The sequence below is a fragment of the Vulpes lagopus genome, chromosome 3 (assembly GCF_018345385.1).
Source record: "Vulpes lagopus strain Blue_001 chromosome 3, ASM1834538v1, whole genome shotgun sequence".
NCBI lineage: Eukaryota > Metazoa > Chordata > Mammalia > Carnivora > Canidae > Vulpes > Vulpes lagopus.
Window position 1 is genome coordinate 112,931,198 of NC_054826.1, and position 20,123 is coordinate 112,951,320.

A 20,123-nucleotide genomic window follows, 5' to 3' on the forward strand; every position below is an offset into this window, starting at 1 on the left:
GCTGACTCCAGAGCTGGAGACCTGGCCGCCACCATTGTGGTTGCTCCTCCTTGTTTCACCCTCTGCCTGGGAGAGATGGGACCGCCAGGGAGCAGGGGCCTCCAAGGTAAACAGCTCCCACTGAGCCCAGCACCCAGCGGGGGTGGGGCATCTCCTCCAAGCACACATACCTGAGAATCAGCACGGCAGACCCTCCCCGAGAAGACCAGCTGGAAGAACAGGGGAAGAGCATATCCTTGACCAAGCAGCGCTGGAAAGCTCCAGAGGAAGTCAGGGATTTACAGTATATAGAACCAAAGGATACCCCTCCATTTTTTTCCTTTTACCAGTACAATTAATTTTTATATCAGACTATAAATTTCCAACATTTTTTCTCTTTTCCCACCCTAACTACAATCTTTTACCACTCTTAATTTTTAAGTTACTTCCTTTTTGACTTTCATATTTCTCTAATTACATGTCTTAGATATATTTTTTACTTCAGAATTCCCTTCAACATACTCAACTTGTTTTTGGGAGATATACAAGATATGTTTTTGTTTTGTTTTGTTTTCTGTTCTTTGTTTTCTCTGCCTCATTTTGTTCTACAATGGCAGAAGTTAATACGTTCTAAAACATGACCAGCATGCACCCAGAACCAAGTGGTATACCATGCTGGTTCACTCTGTGAGATTATATTCTCTCTTCATTCCCAGTCTGCCCCTGTTTTATCTCATTTATGTTTTTGTGGACAATGCTGGGGCTCTCTACAAGTATTTCTTGTTTATATAAATTTGGGACTGGTCATCTTCTAACATACAGAACTTAATATACTCAGAACCAAGAGGATCGTATTCTAGGATCCTCAGGTAGACTACATTCTCCCTCCACTACAACTTTGTCACCAGCACCATCTCCGAGTCCCCCTCCTTTTTTTTTTCTTCTCCTTTTTTTTCTTTTTTTTTTTTCCTCTTTACCTTTGCTTTTTCTCTCTTTTTCTTCTTCTTCTTTGGGATTCTTGGGCTTTTATTTTTTACTACATTGTTTTAAAATTTGTTTTTCTCTTTAGTGGTCCTCTTGTTTAATTTCTTTCTGATCTTTCTTTTCAATTGCAGGTCTCTGACCTCATCACAATCATCAGGGGTGAAATTTACCTAGGTCGTGGTTGATATTCTTGACTCAACCACTCACACAGGCACTCTGCACTGAGCAAAATGACTAAAAGGAGGAACTCACCCCCCCCCAAAATAATAAGAAACAGTACTCTCTGCCACAGATTTACAGAATTTGGATTACAATTCGATGTCAGAAAGCCAATTCAGAAACAAAATTTTAAGCTACTGGTGGCTCTGGATAAAAGCATAAAGGATTCAAGAGACTTCATGACTGCAGAATTTAGATCTAATAGGCTAAAATTAAAAATCAATTAAATGAGATGCAATCCAAACTAGAGATCCTAAACAAAAGGGTTAATTGGGTGGAAGAAAAGTGAGTGACACAGAAGACAAGTTGATGGAAACCAAGGAAGCAGAGGAAAAAACAGAAAAACAATTAAAAGACCATGAGGAAAGGTTAAAGGAAATAAATGATAGCCTCAGAGGAAGCCTCTACGTATAATTGGGGTTCCAGAAATCACCATGAGGGCCAGAGGGCCAGAAAACATATTTGAACAAATCATAGCTGAGAACTTCCCTAATTTGGGAAGGGAAACAGGCATTCAAATCCAGGAGATAGAGAGTACCCACCCCCATAATCAATAAAAACCATTCAACACCTCGACATTTAATAGTGAAGCTTGCAAAATCCAAAGATAAAGAAAAAATCCTTAAAGCAATGAGAGACAAGAGATCCCTAACTTATATGGAAAGAAGTATTAGGTTAACAGCAGACCTCTCCACAGAGACCTGGTAGGCCAAAAAGGGCTGGCAGGATATATTCAGGGTCCTAAATTAGAAGAATATGCAGCCAAGAATATTCTATCCACCAAGGCTCTCATTCAGAATAGAAGGAGAGATAAAGAGCTTCCAGATAGGCAGAAACTGAAAGAATATGTGACCACCAAACCAGCTCTGCAAGAAATATTAAGGGGGACCCTGTAAAAGAAAGAGGAGGCCCAAAGAAATAATCCACAAAAACAGGGACTGAATAGGTATTACGAAGACGGTAAATTCATATCTTTCAATAGTTACTCTGAATGTGAATGGGCTAAGTGATCCCATCAAAAGATGAAGGGTATTGGACTGGATTAAAAAGCAAGACCCATCTATTTGCTGTCTATAAGAGACTCTTTTAGACATGAGGACATCTACAGCCTGAAAATGAAAGACTGGAGAACGATTTACCATTCAAATCGTCCTCAAAGGAAGTTGGGGTAGCAATCCTCATATCAGATAAATTAAAGTTTATCCTAAAGACTGTAGTAAGAAATGAAAAGGAAAACTATATCATATTTAAAGGGTCTATCCAACAAGAGAACCTAACAATCATGATATTTATGCCCCTAATGGGGGAGCTGCCAAGCATATCAATAACCACAGTAAAGACATATTTAGATAATAAAACACTAATAGTAGACTTCAACACGTCACTTTCTGCAAATGACAGAACTTCTAAACACAACATCTCCAAAGAAACAAGGGCCTTAAATGATGCAGGACCAGACAGATCTCACAGATGTATACAGAACTTTGCATCAAAATACAACTGAACACACATTCTTCTCAAGTTCAAATGGAACTTTCTCCAGAATACACCACATACTGAGTCACAAATCAGGTCTTAACCAATGCCAAAAGATTGGGATTGTCCCCTGCATATTTTCAGACCATAATGCTTTGAAAACTTAATCACAAGAAGAAATTTGGAAGAAACTCAAACAGATGGAGGTTAAAGAGCATCCTACTAAAAGATGAATGGGTCAGCCAGGGAATTAGAGAAGAATTAAAAAGATTCATGAAAACTAATGAGAATGAAGATCTTTGGGATACAGCAAACACAGTCCTAAGAAGGAAATACATCACAATACAAGCATCCCTCAAAAAATTGGAAAAAAAACTCAAATACACAAGCTAACCTCACACCTAAAGGAACTGGAGAAAGAACAGCAAGTAAAACCTACACAAAGCAGAAGAAGAACTGTTAATAAGAAGAACTTCTGTTAAAGAAGAAGAACTTTATCTTTTAATAAAGATTCGAGCAGAACTCAGTGAAATAGAGACCAGAAGAACTGTAGAACAGATCATCAAAACTGAGAGTTGGTTCTTTGAAAGAATTGATAGATAAACCATTAGCCAGCCTTTTTAAAAACAAAAAACACTCAAGTTAATAAAATCATGAATGAAAGAGGTAATATTACAACCAATACCAAGGAAATACAAACAATTTAAAAAATATATATTATGAGCAGATATACAGCAATAACTTAGGGAATCTAGAAGAAATGGACACATTTTTTGAAAACCGCAAGCTACCAAAAGTGGAACAGGAAGAAATAAAAAACCTCAATGGGCTAATAACCAGGGAGGAAATTGAAGCAGTCATCAAAAACCTCCCAAGACACAAAAGTCCAGAGCCAGATGGCTTCCCAGGGGAATTCTATCAAATGTTTAAAGAAGAAACAATACCTATTATAATAAAGATGTTCCGAAGGATAGAAGGGGATGGAACACTTCCAAACTCATTTTATGAGACAAAGACCCGACCAAAAAGGAGAATTAAATACCAATATCCCTGATGAACACAGATGCAAAATTCTCAACAAGATACTAGGCAACAGGATCCAACAGTACATTAAGAAGATTATTCACCATGATCAACTGGGATTTATCCCCAGGATCCAAGAGTGGTTAAACACTCTTAAAACAAAGTGATAGATCACATCAACAAGAGAAAAAACAAGAACTATATGATCCTCTCAATAGATGCAGAGAAAGTAATTGACAAAATATAGCATCTCTTCCTGATCAAAACTCTTCAGAGTGTAGGGATAGAGGGAACATTCCTCAGCATCTTAAGAACAATCTACAAAAAGCCCACAGTAAATATCATTCTCAGTGGGGAAACACTGGGAGCCTTTCCCCTAAGACCAGGAACATGACAGGGATGTCCACTCTCACCACTGTTGTTCAACATAGTACTAGAAGTCCTAGCCTCAGCAATCAGGCAACAAAAAGAAATAAAAGGCATTCAAATTGGCAAAGAAGAACTCAAACTCTCCCTCTTTGCAGATGACATGATACTGTACTTAGAAAACCCAAAAGACGGGGATCCCTGGGTGGCGCAGCGGTTTGGCGCCTGCCTTTGGCCCAGGGCGCGATCCTGGAGACCCGGAATCGAATCCCACGTCGGGCTCCCGGTGCATGGAGCCTGTTTCTCCCTCTGCCTATGTCTCTGCCTCTCTCTCTCTCTCTCTCTGTGTGACTATCGTAAATAAATGAAAAATTAAAAAATATATTTAAAAAAAGAAAAAAAAAAAAAGAAAACCCAAAAGACTCCACCCCAAGATTGCTAGAACTCATACAGCAATTCAGCAATGTGGCAGGATACAAAATCAATGCCCAGAAATCAGTGGCATTTCTATACACTAACAATGAGACTGAAGAAAGAGAAATTAAGGAGTCAATCCCATTTACAATTTCACCCAAAAGCATAAGATACCTAGGAATAAACCTAACCAAAGACATAAAGGATCTATACCCTAAAAACTATAGAACACTTCTGAAAGAAATTGAGGAAGACATAAAGAGATGGGAAAATAGTCCATGCTCATGAATTGGAAGAATTATTATCGTGAAAATGTCTATGCTACCCAGGGCAATTTACACGTTCAATGCAATCCTTATCAAAATACCATGGACTTTCTTCAGAGAGTTGGAACAGATAATCTTAAGATTAGTGTGGAATCAGAATAGCCAGGAGAATATTGAAAAAGAAAACCATAGCTGGGGGCATCACAATGCCGGGTTTCAAGTTGTACTACAAAGCTGTGGTCATCAAGACAGTGTGGTACTGGCACAAAAACAGACACACAGATCAATGGAACAGAATAGAGAATCCAGAAATGGACCCTCAACTCTATAGTCAACTAATATTTGACAAAGCAGGAAAGTCTATCCACTGGAAAAAGGACAGTCTCTTCAATAAATGGTGCTGGGAAAATTGGACAGCCACATGCAGAAGAATGAAACTGGATCATTCTCTTACACCATACACAAAGATAAACTCAAAATGGATGAAAGATCTAAATGTGAGACAAGATTCCATCAAAATCCTAGAGGAGAACACAGGCAACACCCTTTTTGAACTTAGCCACATTAATTTATTGCAAGATACATATATGAAAGCAAGGGAAACAAAAGCAAAAATGAATTATTGGCACTTAATCAAGGTAAAAAGCTTCTGCGCAGCAAAAGAAACAGTCAAGAAAACTAAAAGACAACCTACAGAATGGGAGAAGATATTTGAAAATGACATTAGAAAAAGGGCTAATATCCAAGATCTATAAAGAACTTATCAAACTCAACAACAAAGAGACAATCCAATCATGAAATGGGTGAAAGACATGAACAGACATTTCACCAAAGAAGACCTACACATGGGATCCCTGGGTGGCGCAGCGGTTTGGCGCCTGCCTTTGGCCCAGGGCGTGATCCTGGAGACCCAGGATTGAATCCCACGTCGGGCTCCCGGTGCATGGAGCCTGCTTCTCCCTCTGCCTGTGTCTCTGCCTTTCTCTCTCTCTCTCTGTGTGACTATCATAAATAAAAATTAAAAAAAAAAAGAAGACCTACACATGGCCAACAAGCACATGAGAAGATGCTCTCATCACTTGCCACCAGGGAAATAGAAATCAAAACCTCAATGAGATACCACCTCACACCAGTGATAATGGGGAAAATTAACAATACTGGAAACAACAAATGTTGGAGAGGATGTGGAGAAAGGGGAACCCTCCTGCACTGTTGGTGGGAATGTGAACTGGTGCAGCCACTCTGGAAAACTCTGTGGAGGTTCATCAAAGAGTTAAAAATAGAGCTACCTTACAACCCAGCGATTGCACTGCTGGGGATTTACCCCAAAGATACAGATGCAGTGAAACGGCAGGACACCCACACCCCAATGTCTATAGCAGCAATGTTCACAATAGCCAAACTGTGGAAGAAGCCTCGGTGTCCATCAATAGATGAATGGGTAAAGGAGATGTAGTATATGTATACAATGAATATTACTCCCTCATTAGAAATGATGAATACCCACCATTTGCTTTGATGTGGATGGAACTAGAAGGTATTATGCTGAGTAAGTAAGTCAATCAGAGATGGAAAACCATTATATGGTTTCATTCATATGGGGACTATAAAAAATAGTGAAAGGGATTATACAGGAAAGGAGAGAAAATGAGTGGGAAATATCAGAGAGGGTGACAGAACATGAGAGACTCCTTAACTCAGAACGAACAAGTGATAGTGTAAGGTGAGTTGGGCAGGGGGATGGGGTGACTGGGTGACGGGCACTGAGGGGGCCACTTAATGGGATGAGCATTGGGAGTTACACTATATGTTGGAAATCAAACTCCAATAAAAAATATACCCCCCAAAACAATACTGCTATAAAAAAACTTCTTAAATCGCGGATCACAAAATCTTGGAATTGATTTGTATCCAAATTCATCTAGACATAATTCCACAAGATTATTTCTTTGTAGCTCTCTTTATTCCAGAGATGTTTGAGGGCAACTGGCATTTAAATTATCTCTATAAACAACAATTATAACAAGATGAAGAGTAGGTAGGGGACAAATATATGAAAATGTATATGCTTAAGTGGATTTTATTCAGCAGAGAGCAAAGATACATTCATCCTTAAAATTTGTTTATAGTCATTTGTGTTACAGGACAATTACTCTAGCAACAATGTACAAGGTTAATTCAGAGGACAGCTGAGGGGTGGGGAGACTTGTGACAAGAGCCTTGAGTGAGAAGAGATGGATGGTAAGAAACAACGTAGGACTGATCTGTGAAGTGGTGTGGTCACTAAGAAAGGGAAGAGAGAAAATGACATGGTTCACGATTACACAAGGAAACTAGTGAAATGGAGAGATGGTTGATGTTAACAGCCACATCTAATAGCTATTGAGGGATTACTAGGTGCCTGGAAATGTACCAAACATTCAACATGTGTTTCCTCCTTGACACTTCACAATCTCAGGCCTAGGTGCTTTGATAGTGATGATTTTTTACATAATACCTAGCTTAATATCATGACCACCTTGCAAATTAGTAATTGTACTCAACTTATATCTGACAAAAAAAGCTAGAAAAGTTATATGACATTTCAAAGTCAACAAATAATAGACATAGAATTCAAATTTATGATTTATAAAGTTCCTGAAACAAATTAAGCAATAAATCAATTATATATATATAAGTATATAAATCATCTCTCCCTCTATATATATTTAACATATATTATATATTAATTATAAATATGTAATATATATTTAACATATATATAACATTAATAATTGGTTAAACGACTATATTTTGAACTGCAAAGCGTCTGGCCATAAAACAACTTGGTCTCTACCCAGACACGGAAATTCTGAAGGGGACTATAAGAGGACATTTAGAGAAAAAAAAATCAGAAATTAGAAAAACTAATCACAGAATTACAGAATCTTTTTTATATTTTTTTATTTTTTATTTTTATAATAAATTTATTTTTTATTGGTGTTCAACTTACCAACATACAGAATAACACCCAGTGCTCAATTTTGAAATTTACTTGTATCTAAATTCATCAAGACAATTCCACAAGCCCAGTGGATTATTTTTTTGCAACTCACCTATTTCAGAGAGATTTGAGAGCATTTGGCATTTAAATTCTATTTGTAATAATCTTGTAATCTTCTAGAGATAAAACTGAAGAATTTCAATAAAAACAAAATTTGAGAAAATTTCCAAAAGAAATAAGTGCTTACTTTCTGACTGCTACTGAAACATAACCATCTACCAGCGCTGAGAGTGTAAAAATAATCCAAGCCTCCACAAAAATTTATGCTACAGACCCAACTTTTTCTACAGAAGTTCTATTTACCACAAGAAAAGTAGAATTACCTTCAATCTGTTTTCCTTTTCCCACACAATAGCCTGAGTGAGGGTAAGATGATTCATAGAGAAGATAAATAAGAGTACTAAAGGGATGAAAATACCAAAAAAGGTAAAGAAGTAATCATGAGAATATGCTGGATATGGAAATCTCTGAACAAAGACAGTGACGTCTTGAAATAGCTTTCGTGTAGCCGTGTGGTTATAGTATTTCATGATGGCCCGATCCAAGGCATGCTGCATAACCAGGAACCCTTCAGTGATATACCCTAAACGAGAAAACAAGGATTGCTAAGTACAACAGAACAAGAAATAGCTGAACTGAACAAAGAGAAAGGTAACTAAAGTATATCAAAAACAAACAACAAAGTTAATTCTTGTAAAGAGGCCCTTGTTATAAGCTAAATTTTACAGAGCAGCTGTTATGTTTCCCAATGCAAATACATAATAAATACTTTTTTATTATTAAAATTTTTTTTTTACCTGAGTATAGTTGACATATAATGTCACATTAGTTTCAGGTGTACAATGTAGTGATTCAACATGTTTACACCTTATGCCATGCTTACCACAAGTGTAGATACCATTTGTCACCATACAATGCTATTACAATACAATTGACTATATTCCTTATGCTGTGCCTTTTATTCCCATGACGTATTTATTCCTTAACTGGAAGCCTGTATCTCCCATTCCCCTTCACCCACTCTGCCCATCCCCTCCTCCTCTCTAGCAATCATCAGTTTTTCTCTGTATTTATAGGTCTGATTCTGCTTTTTATTTATTCATTTGTGTTTTTTTAAGATTCTTTTTAAAAGGATCCTAATTCCCAGCTTCTTAGAAAGTAAAATATTGTATGAAATTACAGAGCTGCTTTCTGCAATTGAATAAACTATTGCATAGGTAAAGACTTTAATTTGGTACCTTTGACATTTGAAAACTTAAGTGAAGTTCATACCGAGTTATATGAGCTGATGTCCACTAAAGCAGAACTGCTCAATGTGGTCCTTGGATCTGTGGCATTATGTAAATAGTTTCTGTTACATACATTTAGTATAAAAATGAGCAAACACCTAAAAACTTTTATCAAAGTCTGGCATTGCCATGTCATTTAAAAACAATTTTCTGCTCATCTATATAAGTTCTTTATTGATTTTGAATGGAATCTGTATTACATTTTCTCCCCTCTGGATCTTGGCTTACTGTTCAATAGGGTCTTTCACATAAGCAGAAATATTTACTTTTGGGATCCCTGGGTGGCTCAGGGGCTTAGCGCCTGCCTTTGGCCCAGGGTGTGATCCTGGAGTCCCAGGATCGAGTCCCACATCAGGAGCCTGCATCTCCCTCTGCCTGTGACTTCAACCTCCTCTCTCTCCCTCTCTCATGAATAAATAAAATCTTTTTTTTAAAGAAATATTTACTTTTAATGAAGTTCAATTTGTCGGTTTCTTCCTTTTATAGCAATACTTTTTCTGTCTTAATGAATCACTACTGGCCCCAAATTCATGAAGATATTCTCATAAATTTTGTTGTGGAAGCATTTTTTACATTTAGGTTTATGATCATTTTGTTAATTAACTTTGTTAATTAACTAATTTTGTATAGATATGAGTTGGTGATCAAGATTCACTCTTTCCAACTAAATACCATGCTATTCCATCACAATTTGTTCAAATAGATTTCCTTTCCCCAGTGAATCATATTGGAGCCTTCACGGAAAAATCAAATGACTGTATGTACATGAGTCTCTTTCCAGACACTCCATTCTTTTTATTGATGTATTTGTTCATCCTTACACCTAATATAGCAATGTCTTAATTATGTAGATTTATAATAAGTCTTGAATGTTCTTTAACATTGGCATTCCTTTCCAAGAAAGATTTTTTTTTTTTACTGATCTAGACCCTTTGTATTTCCATATAAATTTTATAATGAGCTTGCCAATTTTTTTTTTTAAAAAGACTGCTAGGATTCTATCACTATATTGCTAACATAGATCAAACTAGGGAGAAGCTGCCTTCTAACAATTTTGAATCACCCAACCAATGAGATTTAGGTGTTTCATCATTTGTTAAGGTCTTTTAAATTTTTCTCTCAGAAACGTTTTGTTGTTTTTGGTGTAGATTTATAATTTATTTTTGTATACTGTCTTTCTATCTTGGGTATTTGCTAAATTTACATATTATATGTAGTACTTTTTTGTGGACATCTTCAGAATCACCTGCTTAACATGATTCCGTCAACTTCATATAATTTCACTCCCTCCTTTCCAAAATCTATACCTTTTATTTCATTTCTTTTTTCTAATATTTTAGGACTTCTAGTAATATGCTGAAAAGAATTGATGACAGCAAACATCTTTACTTCATTTTTGATTATTAGGGGAAATGTGCAATATTTCACCAGGAAGATACAAATTTCTAACACATGTACTTTATCAGATTCAGAAACTTCACTTTTATTGCTACTTTGGCTTGGAGAGTTTTTTAAATATATTTTTTATTTTGGAAAAAAATGTAGTCTTACAGAAAAGTTGCAAAAATAATACAGAGTCCTATATACCATGCATTCTCAACAGCTATAGCTTCAAGCTGGCCATAGCACATAAAAGAGATCTGTAGTATGTCTGTGGCAATAAACTTTAATGAAGGGAATGTACTTAGGGAAAAAATGTCTAAAATGATTCCCTAGAAGGGCAATAATGAAAAAAGGATTGAGAAATATTGTTAATATCCTGCACCCAGCTTCCCAAATATTACATCTTATATTACCATGGTACATTTGTGAAAACTAAGAAATTGAATTGGTACAATTTCTAATTTATAGAAACTTTGTTTGGATTTCACCAGTTTTTCCCTAGTGCCATTTTTTCTTTCTGTTCCCATCCAGGATTCTACATTGCATTTAGTTGTCATGTCTCCATAGTCTCCTCTGACCTATGAAACTTTCTCATCCTTTCTTGATTTTCATGACCTTGTCATGAGTTTTTGAGAATCTTAGGCATGTACTTTGGAGAATGTCCTACAGCTATAGCTTTGTACAATGTTTGTACCATGTTTTTCCACTAATAGACTAGAGTTAAAAGTTTTGGAGAAGGATACCACAGAGCTAAAATGCCCTCTTTATCACATTATACCACATTATATCATTTTGATGTCATTACATGAAAATACTCATAAAATTGTTTTAAATTCCTTGTCTGCTAATTTCAGTATCTGGCTTATCTGTCCATTTATTTATATTGACTTTTTTCTTTTAATTTTAGGTAACATTTTCCTATTCCTTTGCATATCCTATAATTTTGGATCTTGTGCCAGAAATTGTTATGAAAGGAACAGTGGACACTTAACTGTATAATGTTTGTTCTATTTTCTTAAAGACGCTAGCTCTTTCCTTTGTCATAGAGCCAAAGGGAAGAGCCGATCATTTAAATTCCAAGAGTTTAGTTGAGTCGAACTTGGGCCTCAAAATTAAGTTCACTTCTGTTTTCAAATGGTACCTTTTACCTCTCTGACCAATTTTCCTTTCTACTGTGCCATGGATGATGGACATGTGTACTTTGTTAGGGTCTCATGTAGGACAAGCTTGGGCTATAGTTTCACTAACAGAGCTCTGGTTTACTTTGGGATTCAGTTTCATCTGGTTTCCACAATACAAATGCTGTCGAATTGCACAAATTCTGCTTCCTAGTTTACCTCCACTGCTGGCAGCTGAATAAACATCCCAAAGTTAGGGGACAGCTGAAACACTCACTCTGCCAGCCCACACCACTGGGAAATGCACAGCTGCTTTTTCCTGATCTCTACAAAGTATATCTATGTTCAGCCCAATTCATGCCCAGGTTAGGTCCTTGCTCCCAGGTACAGAGCCACAGAAGCTCTTTACCTAAAAAGGGCCTGTTCCTCTCTGGAATTCAGTTCATCAAAGCTTCCTTGCATTCAAAATTCTAAAATGCCACCATGATATATAATTTGTATTTTATTGTTTTTCATTCTCAATGTTTTATAAAAGTACTAGTTTACAATGACTTGAAAATTAAAAAAACAAAGCAAAACAAACAAACAAACAAACAAACAAACAAACAAATACCCAGGACCTTCACCAGAGGAGCACTACCTTAAAGAACATTTATTTTCATTGGGACAAGGTCAACTTCCAAGCACAGGCTCCCCATACAGCTATCCATGGAAGCCTATAGTCTGCCCCAATATTCCTTCAGAGAGAAGTATTGATAAGACTTTAATTCAAGATAATTTATTTATTTCTCAAAGTCCCTTACTGACTGTAGAAGAGCATGAATGTTTTTAGTGAGGGCACAGATAATCATGTATACATAAATTAAATGTATTTTTAATTGTTCTTGGTAACACACCAAGTTCAGTGTTGATTCCATACATACTGCATTTAATTTACAACTGCAATACTTATGGGTTATTTAGCCCTTAGCACACTTTACATAATCTCTGTGCAAGCCCAGGTACTTTACCTGTGGAATTGATGTAATCAAACCTGTCTCACAGTACTTTGGAATAAGAGTTAAGGACTCAAAAATTTTAGCTGTTCCTATGCCAGGGTGGGGAAGAACATGCAGTAAAAATATCTATTATATGAATAAAAATTGTTTTCCTGTTTAGAACTACTGTATAAATTAAGAAATTAAGGTTATATTAAGGAAAAGAGTTTATAGAGACAAGCAAGTAATTCAACAAAAATAGGGATTAGATCCTTTAATCAACTAGTCTATTAACATTTTTAATTTTTATTTCATGCTATATAAATATTTAAGTGTGCTTGTATACACACACATGCATTATCAGCTTCAAGTACAGAGGGCTGAATTAATCAACTCCTCAATTCATGACCCAACAAATGGTTCATGACCCTTAATCTACTTTATTTATTTTCTTATATTCCTATTTTCCTTGCCCCTCTTTCCTACCCATTGGCAACATTTCTAATATGTTTGATGAGTATTTTTGTGTTTCTGTATTTTCTTCTAAATTTCCCACTGGTTTTTCATTTGCATATACTTTATGTTAATGAAATTATATAATAAACTATTAGCTTAGTTCCCTGCAAGATGCTGCTACATCTAGTCCAGTCTTCTTAATCCACTGCTCTGATGCTGCCTCCTACTCCTTGCCACCACAACCAGCATTTGCCAGGAGCTTTCTTATGGATCCACAAAAAAAGTTTAGGGTTTCTACCCAAGAACATATTGTTAATTTGGCTACTACTATGGTCTGAATGTCCATGTTCCACAAAATCCACATGTTGAAATCCTAACCCCTAAAAGGTAATGGGGGCCTGTGAGTGGTGCTAAAATCATGAGAGTGCAGCTCTCATAAATGGAATTAGGACCTTACAAAAGAGGCTCCAGAGACCTCTCTAGCATCACCAAATGAGGACATAGTTTGAAAGCACAGGCTAGGAACCAGGAAGAGGGCCCTTACCAGAGAATAACCATGCTGGTGCCTTGATCTTGGACTTCACAGTCTCCAGAAGTGAGAAATAAATTTCTGTTGCTCATAAGCTACCCAGTGTGTGGTATGTATTTTGTTATAGCCACCCAAACAAACTAATAAAGCTGCCACTGACAGACTGCCCCCCACCCAGAATGGCTATATCAGCTTATTCAGCCTCCCTCCTGCAGTGCATTTATATATCCCTGGCAGCTCTTAGCATTATCCAACTTTCTAAGTTTTTCACCAGTCTAACCCTTATAAAGTAATAATCCAGGCAAATTTCATAATGTATTATATACATGGGAAAAGACTTAAGATTCCTTTTTAAATTCTATATAAAACAATTTAAACACCTAACAGAGTAAATGTTGTCATAGCTCTGTCAAATTAAATTTTATACTTTTGTTATTCTTTTAGCATATTTAAGTTGTAGGTTATTTCAAATTTCTATGATTTATGATAAATTGGTTATAGCTTGTTTTTCTTATTGTGTGATTTTTCTCAAGGTAAATGGGCATTATTGTTAATAAAAGCAAAGCTTCGTTTTAATGATAGTCTGCATAATAAATTTTAAATTGCTATAGTTATATTAAAAACTATTCATCAACCCAAAAGCATAGTATACAGTTATAATGGATCAGACTCTGTCAGTATCTGGAAATATATATGTTAGTCATTGAAATAAAAATTTCACAAGTGAACCTACATGAAAATATAAGGTATACACTGACCAGGAAAAGATAAAAATACACTGTTCCAATGTATAGAAATTTTACACAAGTTTTGGAACACTGAAAATTTTAAATAAAGAAATCACCAGCAGCACAGCAAGTTAAAAATTAACTTTAATTTTCATCACCAGGTTGAAGAAATACAGGTATAAATATGTGATGGCTCTTACCATAAGACTAGGATATTAAAATAAGAATGACTAAAGATCTGCTCACCAGGTGGCCCCCCATTTGAATTACGTTCACTTCTGGGTCCCAAAGAAGGAAAAGTTGGAAAGAGAACACCTGTTTCCCAGCCTCCAGTTCGGAAGAAACTCACATACTTGTTCCTCTGAAAACCACTAAAACGCAGAGAATACTTTACCTATAAAGAGCAAAAAGAAATCTGTAAATGCAAAAAATAATTAAGCAAGAATGAGAAACAAAAGGAAGTTAAAGAAAAATTGCACGTGTGATTCTGAGGCAGACTGTCAAGCACTAAGTAGATTCTGAACAACAGCCAATGGAGCAGACTTGTTGTGTGGCTACTGTGGGGCTGCAGTAAGCAAACACAGTGGCAACTTGCACACCATTGCCAATATTTTTCCCCCCAAATAGATAGCTGGCATGCATACTGAAATGAAACATACCAAAAGGTATTGCTAATTTCTCTTTCCATTATGTCAGTCAAGTATTCCAAGAGGAAAATTTCTTCCTCTCCGAAAAGTGATTGTAACATAAGAAAGAATCCCACATGAGGAAAGAGGAGAAATGTGATAAAGTATAAATATGAAATACTGCATAATTTCATTATTAAATAAAAAGATAATACTAATTCTAGAGAACTAAGTAAACTTCAAGGTAAATCATGCTGGGCCTAAGTAGATTTACAAGACAGCAAATGGTCTAGCAGCTGCCTAGAGCCAGGGGTCAGACAGAGAAATCAGTAATATCAAGAGGGGCAGGCAGAGGTCATAAACTAGGTAAATATTAGTATGCTTAGTTATCAAGACAAAAGCTTTAGTCACTTATTGCATGTTCAAGGATTAAGAAGCATCGCCTGTTCCTCAAGGAGCTCAAATTCTAGTTGAGACAACATATATATTCACATCATAGCAAATTCAGTGATAGTAATATGTACAGGGCATTTATGGGAGTATGAAAGATCAAAGGGGTGGGTGTGGTTAGGAGAGCCACTGTACAGTGAGTCATAGTAACAATATTAAAGGTAAGAGTGAGCCAAGTGACAAGGCAGTAGAGAGGTTGTACAAGGCACAATAGGTGAAGTTTGAAACTATCAAAAACATGTTGACCAGGCTCTATATATACACTGATGAGCCTACATCAGCATCACTTACACTGAATCAGTAACTTGAGGGAATTATATATATGTCAAAGGAGGGAGGGAGTGATGGGACTGAATGGAAAGATACCTACAACTCTACTTATGACACAGTGGTTTTCCTTACTTCTTCATTCCATTGACAACCATCTGTATCTTAAGTGTAGAATTATCGCTTCAAGCAATCATCTGTACCATATTCTGGTTATTTCCTTCAACACCAAGGATGCCAAGTTCAAAGCACAGTTTTCGTCTCACTTTCTTGGAAGTTGTTATCAGAATCTTCCTCAGAGTCTGCCTATATCCTAATTCTGATTCTGCTTGGCTAACCTTAGCACTGTTTTCTAGATTTAGATTTTGGAGAAAAATGATGAGATTCAGCCAAAAGTAAGAGGAACCTTTTCATGTTGTGTTACATGCTTTAATACCTCAGGTCTTTTGACCTGTGAAATGTGCATTTACTTCACTATCATGCACAGAGCTGGAGACAGCTGCCTTATTAGATACAGTGGTAAAGATCAACGTCTCCTATGCTTCTGATTTATAAGAACTAAACCTAGTATGTGGTGAATTTAATTCTTTCCTCATCAACATAAAGCTCTGGCTATATAGATGCACAGACACAGAGATTAGCTAGATTTGGATTTAAATCTCTGCTCTACAGGCAGCCTGGGTAGCTCAGCAGTTTAGTGCCGCCTTCAGCCCAGGGTGTGATCCTGGAGACCTGGGATCGAATCCCACGTCAGGCTCCCTGCATGGAGCCTGCTTCTCCCTCTGCCTGTGTCTCTGCCTCTCTCTCTCTGTGTGTCTCTCATGAATAAATAAAATCTTAAGAAAAAAAATCTCTGCTCTACTATGTACAAGCAGCATGGTTTTGGGTAAGCTGCAGTCTCCTGACTTAATGAATGAAATAATTATGCCTCTACTTGATTAAGCCTCAGAAACTGGAAGTACACTTACGAGGTTCTACATAAAAACCTTCTTACCTTAAATGGCAGGGGATCATTACTACTTTGGAACTTGTGGTCAAAAATAATACCAACCAACACTTTTTTAGAGTTATTCTCTTGCTTAACATACTCTTCAAAATTCCTTTCTGAAGAAAAGCCTTGAACTGTAGAGAGAAAAAATCGAATGTGAATGCCCACATAAAGGCAAAGTATCTGACTGCCTTTTCTATCTATAGGATGGGGAAATGATTTACATGGGTGAAAGTCTATCAAAATATAAATGATAAAACATTGTTGCTCAAACATTGGCATAACAAAAATGGATATTAGGAGTACATAAAATGTTTAAGAGTTTTAAAACTTTTATCACAAGTTTAAAATATAATTATTATAATAACTGCATATTGAAATAAAGTAAGGAAGAGGGATATTTCCAATGTGTTTTCAAAGTTCCACCTTGGAAGGAAATAACAAAATTGATCCATGCAATCTATTCAAAGTCCTAGAAGATGGGAATCTTTAATATATGAATAAAAAATCCTCAGAAGTTGAAGAATGAAACAACTTCACAAGTTTAATATTTGAGGTGATTATGTGTCATAATCATTATTTTTTCTATAGTTGGGAAATCCCAACTATGCTGCACTTTTCTCAGGGTGGGCACAGCTGGGATATTACAGCAGGGACAAAGCTGTAAGTAGGATTTCAGGGACTGGAATCAGATTTGCACCTACACAAAATGAGCAGAAGCAAGAGGAAACAAAGTCCTCAAGAGAATTCAAATGATTAAAGCTGGAAAAACAAAGTCTACATTAAACATAACAAAACAAAACAACATAGGAACACAGCTGGGAATAGAACCTAATATTGAAAGTACGCTGTGAACGAAGTGAAGTGTGTACAAGCAGGTAGTCAGGCACACTTTGGGGCGGGTAACCCCAACTTCTGCATCTGAGCATGGTGTCATCCATGCCACCCATGCATCCTTTATGTCTCAGGAAACCTCCCAATCTCTTTCCCTTAACCACTAAATGTTGTGGGAAATCCCCATGACGCTTTGTAATTGCCACGCCGTGGTGGTAAGCTTCAAGGAAGGTATTTACTACTCAAGCAGGAGTATGAGAGATAAAGGGAGGGAAAGATTTGTGAGGACTTTATGAGGCTAAAACATGTGTTTGCTTAGATTGCTCAGAAAATGGAACTGCAGGGAAGTTTATTATTTATTTATTTCATTTATTATCTGGGGTGACTTTATTTTTCCCCAGCTTTATTGAAGTTCATGACATATAAAAATTGTGTGTATTTAAGGTGCAAAACATGATGGTTTGATGTATGTGTACACTATAAAATGACTGCCACAGTCAAGCTAATTAATGTATCCATGACCACACAGTTACCACTTATTTTACTTTTAAAATTATCTGCCCAGAGTTATTGAGGTATCACTCACAAATTAAAAGTATACATATGTAGGTTGTATAACATGATTTTAAGGTACACAACATGTTTTAATATATGCATATATTATGAAATGATTACCAAAATCAGGTTAATTAACACATCTATCACCTTACATAGTTACCATCTTTTTTATTTGAGAACACTACAAGATCTAGTCTCTGAATAAATTTCATATACAGTATTGTTAACTATAGTCACCATGTACATTAGATTGCCAGGACTTATTTGTCTTTATAACTGAAAGTTCATACAACTTGACCAATAATTCCCCATTTTCCCCACCCATCCCCAGCTCCAGAAACCATGAAACTATGGTTCTTTTTTTTCTGAAACCATGATTCTACTCTCTGCTTCTGTGAGCTCAACATTTTTAGATAACACATATAAGTGAGGTTATACAGCATCTTTCTGTGTCCAGCTTATTTCACTTAGCATGATGTCCTCCAAACATACGTATTGTTACAAATGACAGGATATGACTGAATAATCACATTTTCTCTATGTGTCCATCTGTTGATGGACACTTTGGTTGCTACTATATGTTGGTTAATTGTAAATAATGCTACAATGAACAACTACAAAGCTGCAAACCTTGAAAAAGGGAGAAGCACAGGATAAGTGCTATATTCACCCTGATATTTTGCCTGAAAGTGTTTGTAGAAAGCTGCAGACTTACTGAGCTGAAGAAAAAAGGTGAGAGTTTGGGCTGCCAAAATGGCTAGAACTTGAAAAGTTCCAGAGAGAAGAAAACAGCAGAGAAGTGGAAAATTGACTTGTAAGTCAACCCCTAGTCACCAGCCAACTCCTTAACTGATGATGCCTAGGTTCAAGCCATGAAACCAAGAAAATAACAGCAGGTGGCAGGCTACACTGCTAAGCAGGGATTTCAGTAGGTGGACAACATTGAATATAGAGAATAGAGTTCAAGCCCCACAAAGGTAGTGGAACCTTCATAAATACTCCAGCTTTGCAACTGACACACTAGAAGAGCCACACCCTAGAACAAGGGGTAAGCTGCAGGAGTAAAGACAAAACTAAAATACAGTCCTTATGAAGAAGCTCAAAACCAGACTTTGATGGAATCAAGTCACTCTGTCAGTATTCTAACAACTATCCAAAAGAAAACTTAAGCCTCTTTGGATACACATAAGCTCATGCTTATGCTGTGTGCCTCCATGTTCCTCTGGTACACCATCATATAGCACTGGGGTTATACTTACCCAGGTTTAAGAAGCACAATGAGAAACGAGGAACACAGTATCATAGAATTGGATAATAACCTAAAAGAATATAAATTGATCATATAATTTTTAAATATTACTACTTGTTTTAGTCTCTAGGAAAAAACACTTTATATGAATTAAACTCTCAAGTTTAACAAAATCTATAATAGTATACCTAGGAAGTTACTATCTGGTAATAAGGATATATCCTACAATCTTTAGTTGGCAGATAAATGCCCAATTAAAAGGTTATACATGTGTCTTCACTGAAACTCAATTTAATAATACATTTTTTTTAAAAAAAACTTCTATTTCTAACCTGAGAAATTATACTGTAAATCCCTTTTCACAAGTTCAACGATACCCTTCACCACAACACTTTTGGAAGGCACAAAAGCCAGTTCCCATGCACCAGGAAAAATCATGGGCACTTCAAGGAATGCAGGCAACTCATCAACAGGCTGAAGAGAGTAATTGAAAGGCCCATAGTTCCTTATAATCAAAAGCTTGCGTGTTAACAAAAGTGTACCAGCAAATAGTAATGTTAGGACGAATTCCGTAAATAATGCCATCAATCGTCGTCTCTAGGAGATGGAAACAAAAAGATTATGTTAATTGTCCTATGAGTCCATTAACTCTGCAAACGCTTAATTGTTTTATATTAACAACACTTCTTAAGAGAAGATATATAGATAACAAAAAAGAACAGCTTCACTCTATAATAGCAGTAATTTCCTGGACCATCTTTTCATTCCTTTCTACATGTCATTCTGCTATTATTTCACTCTGTAAGGACTCTTCATATTTGGAAGAGATAACCCCAGCCATAGAATTGAGAAGAATATAACAATATAAATTGAAATGCAGGGATCAGGCTGTAAGACATTT

At 36.3% G+C, this 20,123-nt stretch overlaps 1 protein-coding gene across 1 annotated transcript in view; it reads right to left on the reverse strand.

Moving 5' to 3' along the window:
- Positions 1-19,664, reverse strand: part of LOC121487833 (phospholipid-transporting ATPase ABCA3-like) — a 147,248-nt gene extending 127,584 nt beyond the window's left edge. The window contains exons 1-4 of the mRNA XM_041749871.1: positions 19,555-19,664; positions 16,588-16,715; positions 14,497-14,644; positions 8,094-8,353 (exon numbers count right to left, since the gene is read on the reverse strand). Of these exons, the coding sequence (XP_041605805.1) occupies positions 8,094-8,353; positions 14,497-14,644; positions 16,588-16,715; positions 19,555-19,660 (642 nt within the window). The 5' untranslated portion in view covers positions 19,661-19,664. The remainder of the gene's footprint in view (positions 1-8,093; positions 8,354-14,496; positions 14,645-16,587; positions 16,716-19,554) is intronic.
- Positions 19,665-20,123: the final 459 nt, after the last annotated feature.